This window comes from Glossina fuscipes, unplaced genomic scaffold, assembly GCF_014805625.2.
Source record: "Glossina fuscipes isolate IAEA_lab_2018 unplaced genomic scaffold, Yale_Gfus_2 0, whole genome shotgun sequence".
In the NCBI taxonomy this organism is placed as follows: Eukaryota; Metazoa; Arthropoda; class Insecta; order Diptera; family Glossinidae; genus Glossina; species Glossina fuscipes.
Window position 1 is genome coordinate 16,771,421 of NW_023998414.1, and position 12,351 is coordinate 16,783,771.

At 34.8% G+C, this 12,351-nt stretch overlaps 1 protein-coding gene across 1 annotated transcript; it reads left to right on the forward strand.

The window, feature by feature from the left end:
- Positions 1-1,221: 1,221 nt before the first annotated feature.
- On the forward strand, positions 1,222-8,768 carry LOC119644574 (neprilysin-1-like). The gene is made up of 10 exons (XM_038044168.1): positions 1,222-1,416; positions 3,303-3,597; positions 4,224-4,277; positions 5,042-5,169; positions 5,446-5,563; positions 5,630-6,633; positions 6,694-6,856; positions 7,583-7,702; positions 7,774-7,970; positions 8,035-8,768. Exons 2-10 carry the CDS (start codon positions 3,351-3,353, stop codon positions 8,305-8,307), a joined length of 2,304 nt encoding a protein of 767 aa, XP_037900096.1. The 5' UTR covers positions 1,222-1,416; positions 3,303-3,350; the 3' UTR covers positions 8,308-8,768.
- The last annotated feature ends 3,583 nt before the right edge of the window (positions 8,769-12,351 follow it).

Genomic DNA, 12,351 nt, shown 5'->3' on the forward strand with positions numbered 1-12,351 from the left:
AATGCGTTTACTGAACGGCATTTTCTTTGCTTTTTTTGCGGTGTTCCAGGAAAGAACATAAAAATTAATCTTGTATGGCGATTACAAAACTATCGTAAGAGTCTTAGTGTTCAAATCTCTCATATCATTTATGTCGTATTTTCTACTGAAGTTTCAAAGTATATTAAAACCGCATTGGCCGACTAATGTGATGTGATGAAGCAACTATTTAAGGTAGCTATGTTATGTTATGGCCAAATAATTGGAAAAGCAATTGTAATGAGTGAGCAAAGCCGGTCTGCATAATCGGCTAAATAATTTCATGTCTGTAGCTTTAAAAATTAAGCTAGAAGAGCAAATTTGATCTACGGTTCGTCTCTGGGCTTGTCAATACGTCGAAAACCAGTACATTGATGAGAGTCAATGTTTTTTTCTTTGTTATTGTTAATAAATAAAAATATAAATAAAAACAGTATAGTCGGCCGCGGGACGCTATTAAAGCAAAACTCATCGGTGTACTGAATTTCATCAAAAGCCATCTAAAAAATATGCGACCTGTAGGTTGAACACAACAAGTGAAGACGGACGGACGGACGAATACGCTTATACTAAATCAGAAAGTGATTCTAAATCGATGGGTATAATAAAATGGTGGTCTATCTTAAGTCCTTCTGGGCTAGGTATCCTTATGTCACAAATGCTGTAGGGTGTAAAAGTTCAGCGAAACGAATATTTGACTTTTTGAAATCGTAATTTCTTAACATGGGATCCTATCAAAACTGTGCTCGGCAGATATAGTGTTAAGCGAGGGACGCCTGTACATTATGTGCGTATGTTTTATGTAACGTCTTTATAATTATTGTATTTACAGTGTACGCATATAAAGAAGAACTAACTTAAATTATATATAAATATATATATATGTGTGTGTGTGTGTGCTCTGGTGTGTTAAATAAATCAAAAACTTCCTATTACATTATAAACACATTTACGTAATTGCCTGCAAAGAGATTTCTTTTATATACCAATACATGCATGATTAATTCGCATAAGAAATTTATAACAGGACCTTAAAAATTGAAAAGTTACAAAAAAGAAGCTTCAAGACTTTCGGTTTCATTTGTTCGAAAAAAACTCACACACACACACATACGCTCCCGAACTGTATATGCAACGCAAGCACTTTTCTCGTATTTGGTAAGCAGAGGGATTTTAAAAGATATACACTTGTATAAGAAAATAGTTTCAAGATCTATGTCAAATAGTGCAGTTGTTCCGGAAATTTTTTAAGAACCGCTAAAAAAAATTGATTGAAATAAATGTTTTATGTTTCACGTCCTTGAATGTATAGTGTAGTGTGAATTGTTTTATGCAAATTAATTAATAAACAAAAAAAAAAAAAAGGAAAATTTTCTTTTAAATAAATTTCTTTAGAAGGTGAGTGCAAAGTACAGTAAGTAACCAGAGTGAATGTCATTTTCCTTCAGGAATATATTGCACTACACATACATATATTTGCGATTAATTTTCACAAGCTAAAGTATTGATCTTAATTTAATTTACTTAGAATGATAAGGTATTGACAGCATAAAACTAGTTTCGTCATTTGATCTTACACTTCGGAATTTTTTTTCTTCTTTTTGTTTCTTCTTCTTAAACATATACATTATATATAGGGCAAGATTATAGCAGTAAATTAACTTCATTTAGGAAAATTCGCGACAAGGTTTATAGAGTAAGTTATTGCAGTTTAATGATTGGAAATTTTTTATTCGCTTCTATTTTTTTTTCATTCATATGTGTTTTAAATCTTTCCAAGAAACTCTTCATTTTCGTTTATTGATTAAAGGTGCGAAAAAAACCGTTACTTATATTCAATGCTAAGCTAATCAAAAAAAAAAAACCGCTACTGTATGATATGAACTTATATACTATCGAATGACTTTGCATTTTTTTTTTTGTTTTTCTACACCGAGATTAGCACACATACAAGACAGATCGTAACAAAGTTGCTTATGTATTATTATTATTATTAGTATTTTAATTTTAGACTAATGAATTGAATTCCTGGACTAAAAAAAAAAGACATTGAGCACTAGCAACACAGGCTATCGGCTCTTGCTTATGTAAATGAATGGGTTTGGTAGGTAAAAAAATTACCTCATATCCGAATATGCACACTGCGAAGCTGATTGCCAATATTACCTGCGCGTGCGTACCGTTATTAACGTATAGGATTTGAAAATTTAAAGAAGAGTATTTTCTCTACAAAGACACACACATTTTAACACAAATTTCTCAGGCATACAAATTTAGCTGAAAAGTTTGTCCTTTGACTGATCGACTGTAGGGACTTCTACAAGGTTGCAATCACGGGATATAAGATTAGAAAAACAAAAGCTGCTTGGCATCGGCCTAGTATTGTACACGCATCCGTCAAATCCATTACATACTAAACGTTAGAATCGTGCAATGTACTTTGTTCAATTAAATAAATGTTTTTGTTATATTTGTGAGGAGGAAATAATCAAAGCTTTTTCCATTAATATATTCCGCAATACATAGTCATATCTCTGGATAGGGTATGAAGTCGTCTTCATTGATCAGCCGGCGTATCTTTTTTAAATTTATTTCACATGGGCGTTAAACAAGTTAAATTTTTTTTTTCTTCCGAAAAGCAGTGGTTGGACAGATACGAAAAGCATTAGCCGCAGGTAGAGAGATCGTTCGATGGTTGGTGCTAATTCAGCCTGCGACAAAACATTCCTCTACATAAACAAAAAGGAAATTGAGTTTCATCGAAATTTGGCAGGTAAAGGCAACAAGTGGATACTTCAGGCTTTGCAAACGCATTCTGAGCTTCAACTTTAAGCTTAAATGGCTCTTTTTTTTATTTTTTTTTATTTTGACGATTTTGAAGAGAGATGATGCTCGCGATCAGCTTGCATATCCGTGATATGATCGAAAGATGGAATTTTAATGGAATAATGTTGCCATAGGGTTTTTTCCGTCGTTTTCAATAGTAAATGAATTCGAACGTAATTAGTGTAAATGGCTACTTTAAGCGATCTCATGTGCAAATGATCCTAGAAGTTGGCATCATATTATGACTTCGGGTTCTGTCAATTCAAAGTTTGATGACAACGTAAGAACTAACCTCCCTGCAGTCTCTGTAGTAGAGAACACGGCTCTCTTGAGCGAAGGTCTATGCTTACAATTTATTTAGCGGAACTTGTATAGAAAATCATTAGGCAATTTATAATACATATCTACATTCTCACACCCGTATTAATTGACTTGTAATTATTGCTGGCATTTTGCAGGAAAAAAGAAGGACGCTTGCGGAAAGCTTGCTTTCGTTTCCCTTGAAAATGTCACCTGAAATAGTACCGTGCAATGTTGAAGAAGATGCTACTTACACACATCACCCGGATGATGCTGCTTCAGTGCGGATACGCACCCGTTCTCCGCGAATTAATCAACGAAAGTGGCTGCTGGAACTATCGATTTTAAAATTTAAATATATGCTGGTCGTTGTAACCTGCATAAGCCTCGGTGCTGCTTTAACTGTATTAATCATGCATAATATTCAAAACGACGACGATTGCGTGATCACAGGTAAAGAGAGCTAAATGTTTTTCATATTAATATTTGCAAGAGCTTTCGTTAGGGTATCTTTTCTTCATCAATCAGTTCAATAACACATTAACTAGTTTCTCATGAATTTGAACGGATTTTAACAGTAGTTTTTTTCCTTGTCTTCCAAGTTTACACTAAGACTTGCGTTTTCAATCGTAAACTAAAAGTTTTGACTTAAACTTTTTGGTTAAAAATTGAGGCCGGTTTATATCTGACGATATGAAGAGTAAACTCGATAGCCGTTGATTAGCGCGTCCCCGAGTAACGAGTTGTGAATGGGTTTACAATACATTTTTCATACTATCGAATGAAAAATCTTTCGATCGCAAAGTTATTTTCGAGTAACGCATGCAAATTGTGTTTGAGTTTACTCGATGTGCACAGCTATACATCGAAGCTCGGCGGTCAAAGCTAATCAATCGTATATTGTCGGTTGCGAAGCAAACGAAACGAAGGGCTTCTCCCTTCCTCTTTTACATAGGCATGTTCGCAGAATTTCTTTTTCGCTATATATTTGAATGTAAATCAGAACCGTCGACAATATTGATCGATCAGCTTTTCCTAAAATTTCATTTCTATCATTTCAAACTTTCATTTCTTTGCAGACTTTAAATATAAAAATTATAAAATTTGCCTTACGGAGAGATGCGTGCAAACCGGTAAGCTATCTATTGCACGGATTATTAATCTGTATTTTATTTAACTGTTTCAAATGGAAATGTACGAACACTTGGACTATCGGTATCCACACACTGCAAAGTAGATCCGTATTGGTAAAAAAAAAATTTTTAAAACCTTTAGTTTTGCACCGTTCAGGGCTTTATTTGATTAGATTTACTGAATACACGAAAAGATGATAAGAATTCGCATTTGATGGGGGAATCAAACGACAACAATTTTGCATCTTCTTAAGAAGCATTTTAATTTTTATTGCGGGATTTCATCAAAAGGAAAGGCAAAGAACACATCTGCCTTCCTTAGATAATATACTTAATCCTTACTTATTAGTCTTTGATGGGGATATGCACGGAAATGCCCTTAGTGCCTCCTCTTAAGTGAAAAACCGTTGATATGTTTCTAAAATTCGACTTATTGTCGGGTGCTATAAATAAGTCTTTACCGTATGGCAAAATGTTCGCATTAGCTTTTAATTAAATGCAAGATGCTCTCATTCGTGAAGGATGACGCCTTCCAAACTTAGTCTCATTGTCCCTATCGACTTTTCTTTTTTTTTTATATTATATATCATTAAGTCTTTAATCAATTATTTAAAATAATATAATAATGACTCTATGTAGTCATAGAAGTGGGTGGAAGAGTAAGAAAATTGACACTTTAATCGACGTAGGAATGCGAAGGATTTAAGCTTTTTTTATATGATAATTGTTTTTAATAATTTTTTTGTAATGAATATTTATTATAGCATTCCATTTAATGGAAGGCATGAATATGTCCGTGAATCCCTGCGAAGATTTTTATCAATACGCTTGTGGTAATTGGAAGAGACAGAACCGTATACCTGAAGCTGATACTTCAACAAGTACCTTTAAGGTATGCATAGACGTGTGACGCGTGGCGCGTTAAGCGTTAAGCGTCAAAGCAACATAAAGTTTCGTATATAAGTAATCGCAATTATTTACGTGCTAGTTCCCTGGGATGATTTAAACATTCAAAGTTAATCATTTATTTTTAATTATTTAAAAAATTATGAGAAAGATATACATACATACATACATACATACATACATTGTTATAATGCTTGGCTTGCACTTCTGTCGCATAATAAATTCAAATTTATTTGGATTATATTTTTTTTTAAATATATAGCTTTTGGGCGCGAAGGTACTCGACACACTGAGGGCAGCACTTGAAGAACCGATTGCGAGCGAAGATAATTACGCGATTATTAAAGCAAAAGAATTTTACAGAAGTTGCGTTAACACAGGTAACCTAAGTGAACACTCTTTGAAATTTTATATTAATGAACGACTATCGTGTTTCATACATTCAGCACAAATACGAAAGATCGCCGAAGATCGATTAAAGAAAATTTTAAAATCATTGGGTGGCTGGCCGGTCATAGAAGATAATTGGCGCTTATCGTCGCGCGCAATTGAAGAAATCTTGGGAATATTACATAGAGAATACAATGTGCCAGTTTTACTCTCACTCCACGTCGGGGTTGACGACAAGAATTCGTCGATTCATATCTTAAAACTGGATCAACCACCGTTGCCTTTATACAGTAGAGATGCTTATTTAAATTCGGATGCAGAAAGGTCGCGGCGAGCCTATCATAAGTACATGACTGAAACTGCTGTATTGCTGGGAGCTAACCGTAGCACTGCTGCACAGGATTTTGAGGAAGTGCTACAATTTGAAATTCAATTAGCGAATGCCACATTACCGAAGGCAGATCGACGTGATGTGGGTAGTATATACAATAAATTAAATGTAATTGATCTTCAAGAAAAATTTCCGGAACTCAATTGGGCGATATATTTGCAAACGTTTTTGGGTCCTAATACCCGATTGCGTCTGAAAACTGAGTTTGTCGTCTATGGCACGAGATATGTGAGTGAGCTGACAAAACTAATAAGCCGAACGGATAGAAGAGTCTTACATAACTGTGTTCTTTGGCGCTTAGTGCGTACGGTTGTCGTATTCTTGCTTGATGAATATAAGAAGAATTTATTTGAATTTCATAGAGCGCTGGTAGGCATGCGTGCCGAAGTATCACGCTGGGGCCAGTGCATAATATGGACAAATAGAAATTTAGGCTTAGCAGTTGGAGCTCTATTTATAAAAGACAATTTTGACCCAAAGAGCAAAGAAATAGCCTTCGACATGATTCGCAGGATACGGGAGGCTTTCATTGAATTGCTAGATGAGAACGATTGGATGGATAATCCGACACGAGCTGTGGCGAAAGAGAAAGCTAACGCTATGAATCAGCTCGTAGGATATCCCGAAGTTCTGACAAATGTTACCGCCTTAGAAAACGTGTATAAATATGTAAGACGATTGCTTATTAACTTTAAATTCACTATTACATATTAATTATTTTCTATTAAGTTGACTATTGTCGCCGATGATTTTATGGAAAACGTTTGGAATATTCTTCGCTGGGAAGTCGAGAAGAATCTACTGCTTCTAAGCCAAGCGGTAGAAAAAAAAATAGTTCCATTCAATCCCACGGCAATTAACGCCTACTATGATTTTCATAAAAATGATATCGGTACGTGTTTACATTTTTATTGCACTTACTAACATCTACTTGAAGATAAGCTATGCCAATATTATTATTCCATCCGTTCCGTTTATCTGCTATTGAGAGATAATTCGAGACTCGACATGCTTGCTTTTATACGATATAAGAGCCGATATCAGTTTCTATAGTAGTCTAGTTTCTATAGTTAATAGAGTTTTCATAAAGAGATAGTTCCAATTGGAACCACCGAGTAATTAAAGAGATCTAAATGCAGATTCTTTTCCGCTTGTCGCGTAAGAGCTTTTATACCCTATACTACTTGTGGTACATGATTAAATTAAGTTTGTGTAAATATATGCAACGCCCGGAAGGACTTGGGACAGATGTACCTTTTATTATACCGGTCGATTTAGGATCAACTTCGGTTTTTTTATCCGGCTGTCCCTCTTGCATTTTTGTGGTCGCAATTTTCAAGATATTTTGATGTAACTTGGTACTCCGAGGTGTTTTGGTCCAAAGAGGAACGCTAATGACAATGGCTCGGATCGAAGCACTTTTTCGACCACTTCTCACATAACGACTTATTTTAAAGAGTCGTTATATAAACAAACGGCTTAATGGTGATCCGTGACCTACTATAGGGTTTTTTTCTTGTTTCTTTTTTGTTAGTACGTTTTAAATGAGAGATTTCGCATATATAATATCGCATATGATAATATGTGTTATAATAATAAAACTTATTATGCGTTACAGTGTTTGCGGCGGCCATACTGCAGCCATTGTTTTTCAGTCAATATTTTCCCAAGTCAATGAATTATGGCGGAATAGGAGTTGTCATAGGGCATGAAATAACTCATGGGTTTGATGATAGAGGTATGTCTTAATAAATGCTTTTAATATTAAAAAGAAAACGCCGAAAAGAAAGAAAATTATGTTTTTAATAGGTCGACAATTTGATAAGGAGGGCAACATGATGCAATGGTGGAATAATGCAACTATTAAAGCATTCCGTGCACGTACTCAATGCATCATAGATCAGTATTCTAACTACAAAGTCGCTGAAGTTGATATGCATTTAAATGGACGAATAACTCAAGGAGAAAATATAGCCGATAACGGAGGCTTAAAACAAGCATTTAGAGTAAGCAAAAGTAGGTTTAAATATATTAGCGGCATATTAACATTTTGTTTCCCTTTTCATAAAGGCCTACAAGAAATGGGTGAAACAAAATGGACCTGAACCGCTATTGCCGGGTTTAAATCTTAAACACGAGCAAATATTTTTTGTAAATTTTGCTCAAATGTGGTGCGAATCCGAACGGCCCGAATCTCTTATGCTTGGAATGGCCGTTGCTAATCATCCCCCGGGTGATATACGCGTTCGCGGCACCTTATCTAACTCGAAAGACTTTGCTGAAGCATATCAGTGCAAGCCAGGTTCACCGATGAACCCAATCAAAAAATGTAGTGTATGGTGAACAAAACGGAAATGACATTTTTGACAATTGCTTTGAAGCAGGCATACCTTCTCTATATTAACTGTAATTAACAATGTACAATTGCCGCTTATCGTTAGTAAGCATGTACAAACATTATATTATAGATTTAATATAACCTCACTGATCATCTACGCATGCACATTAATTTTGTAAGTAACCGATTCTGCACAAATTGACGGCAGGTTTCAATAATTGAAAGAAGTGACACTAATTTAAATATCTAAATACCTAGAAAAAGACGTATATTTACAAGTTCAACACATTTGTATATATAAGAAAATTTTTAAGCTAAGCAGCCATAGATAGCACAAAACTCAAGATCATACAATATTAAAAACAACCGCATCCGGATATAGAAATGTACTTTTTAATAGATTTCACTCAGATGTATATATATACATAAGATTTATTTGACGATCATCGGAGACGGACTTGTGTTTTGTCAAAATGTTTATAAAGTTTATACGTATCGCAGATGTATAAAAATACTTTTTAAATAAATGTACACGTACACATATATCTGTTGGAAATCTGTTGGAATTTAGTTTTGAAAAGTCCAGAGAACCGCCCATCTCAGAATAGCTCCGCTCTTTCTATGTCCAAAATATCAGTTCTCTGCTCCATTTCTCTCTTTTCCGAGAACATTGAAAGCAATTACCTTACATAAGGGATTGCCAGATGTAATCTATATGCGCCCGGGACTTGAAAGGAATATCTGAACAATTCCATTTGGTATGATCTTAACAAATACTAAGATAGATAGATTCTGCCTAAATTCATTGATAATCTTGAGCTAGTTAAGATCGCATATATTATAAGTAGTGTTTGAATCTCTTGCGTGTTGCATAGTACAGGCTTAGTAACGGCCATAAAATGAAGGAAAGTTTTCACCAGACTAACCGTTTGTATTTAAACGAGTGTTCAATTCGTCGTAATTGTCTTTTTCGCCACAGTATATCCACACTTAATGCGCAAAAGTGCACAAAAGCGTTATAATTTATTACTCTTGAACTTGAGTATTTGCTTGCGTCATTGTTAACGCCTTTGGATCAAATTTCTACGCTATCCCATATGTTAATTTTTCAAGAATTTTTCGGCTAAATGTTCACTTTCAATGAAGGCTGAAGGATTGCGTGTAACAACATTCAAAGGTATACACATATATACACGATTAGGAAAAATTTCATAAAAGTTGTTAACATAATGCGATATAATCACATGTAGAATTAATTAAATAACTTTTAAATTTGAAATAAACCGTTTGTCTTCCTTTTTCTAACTTTTTCTTTGCTTAGGCGCATACAAACCCAAATAATTTCCCAATTCCCATTCAGGCTCGTAAAAATTTCTATAACTTTGGGGATGCGCAGCTCCATTGGGTTCGTTTACATTACTTTTCATTTGTTCAATTTTTATTCGCAGGCTAGAAATAGAGCGAAACTTCCTTATGCAAACCCTCATAACATTCTCCCCGCGAAAGGCACGAAAATTTGACGATTTCGCAAGTAATTATTCCATTTAAATTAAAAAACCAAACCAAAAAACCTTTACGTCTATTCTGCTGGTCTCGCATCTGGCAACAATGGAAAATGTGTAAACTCATGCTTTCTTTTTTACACGCATTTAAAATTAAGTAACCACTAAGAATAAACAATTTTCTATCACTTTCCCTCAATAAACGTCTGCTGTTGTGCAGCGCTTAGTTATCAAAATTGGAAGTGTTTTTTTTACTTTTTTATTCAACGACCCGGTTTTTACAATTAGGAAACTAAACTATTCTTAATTACTTTTGTTATTTATTCCGCTTATTACTTCAATTATCTAATTAGTACTCTTATTCAGCCAAAACTTGTAAGCTATCTTGTGGAGACAACACCGACGGCGAATTTTAAAATATATACTGCAAATTGTTGTTGCATTGTTCGCGCTTTGTTCGCTTCGGGTACTGGGTAACACGGCTATTCATGGGCAAGATGAATTCAAGCATTGCATTTGTATACTGTTATCAACAATCTTAACTCGTTGCCACACTTTACGCGCAGCCATCCATCAAGTATGGATTGAACGCGTTTGGGCAACGGACATCTCATAAGGTATGCATGGAAAGAAAGAAAGAAAGAAAGATTACAGATAACAACAATTACTAATATAATCCTTACTTCAATGATTAGTGAAAAAGTTTGGTATCAGTCTGCGCACGATTATGATCGGCCTATGACTAACTTGTCAATACACTCATTAAGTTGGAGTTATCCAAAGATGGAATATGATTAACTACGACAGGAGAAATTTTATACAGAGGGCATGCTTGAAAGCGGCGCTCCCTTCTGTAGCCACTAATAATTGGAGAGCCGTGGGAGTGGCTGTCGCTCTGAGTAAAGCTATTTTTGGTGTCGATATTTGTTAAAAGTATAAAGAGGTCTATCAAGATGAACTTTTCTTATCGATGATATTACAATCTTATACATAAAAATTCACGAAAATCCTCCTTTCAACAATCACAAGCGACGGTTGTCTACGCGCTAAGTTGTTTACAAAGTGAAGGTAACTAAGTAGATAGTATGATAACAAAGCGGCAGTGCCTGGAACTTTCAGTCAGTTTGCGATATAATGTGAACATGGAGATATGATATAGTCAGTTGAGCTGCTTTCATTAATTCCTCTTTTTCCTTTTTGCTTAATACTGCCATAAAATGTCCGTTTAACATAAGTAGTAAACAACTCGTAGGAAGCTATCAACGAACCCTGATTGACTTATTATACGATCAATCACATTTTTTTGTGGCTCAATAGTTTAGACAAAATTAAAAATAATGCATTACGGCCTCAAGCAGTAATAGTAGCAATTTCCCTACACTTGTGAGACTAAGGCTAGTCGGCGACAGGGATCGTGAAACATTGCTACAGCCTGGCGACAGACAAACACTTCCCCTTATGTGAATTGCAGAAAGATATGGGAAAAGAGAAAGAAATAGGGAGGTGGTAGCCGAAACCTAGTGAAACCCAGTGCCTAATCGGTAAGTGTGATGCCTTCACTAATTGACTACTCACTAACAACTACGATCAAAGTAAACTCCGCCCGCTTGAACCTGCGAACACCAACTTTGTAGTTGCGAATCTTAGCTACTCGCCTTCTCATGCGGAGAGGAACATCCCCTGAATCTTCACCAAATACATACACTTTAATTTATATTTGTCATGTTTTCATTTCGTTCAGAGCTATTGCTATTGAAAATAATTCGTAAGAAAACCATGAAAAGCTTAGTAGGGACTAATATTAATTAAAGCTCTTGTTGGTACTATCTTTTTACCTAAATCTGGTCCTTTCTTTCTTTTCCTTTTCATAGGCAAATAGATTATACGATGCATAATGGTTGAGTAAATATTGTTTGGAACAATTGACCCTACGCACTAGTACTGGAAGAAAAATTGGAAGTAAAAGGAATATAAACCGCATATACTGGATGGGATAGATTGATTTGAGTTCCACACATTTTCCCCTACTTTATCCAATTTAATAACAGCCTCTGCAGTATTTCGCAAATCAGACCAAATCTCATTAAAATTTACTTTTTTCGGTTTCAACGACATACGTTGTTATTCCTTGTTCAACTAAAATAGGAAACAGATAAGAACAATAAAGCACCACATAAACAACGAAAATTAAATAAACATTAACGCCATAATCATTCAAAATTTTTGCACGCGGTCGGCACAAAATGGAAAAGATTTACAAAAATTCCCCAGTAAGGAACAAAAGTGAAATCCAGAGCTCTGCTCTGAGGGCTTTATAACTAAAGAATATTTATATTATTTTATGGAAATATCTAAATTAAATATTCCTTTACGGAGATTTTTAAAAAAATATTTGTCATTTTCTTGGTCAGTGTACTTTATTTTCTCAAAATAACGACTAAATCTAAAAACGTATCCTGCTTTACAAAATCAAACCTTATGTTTCTTTGATTTTTGCGGTAGCGTGACATTATTCTTGACATTTCATTTAGAATCTATCCAAAAAGC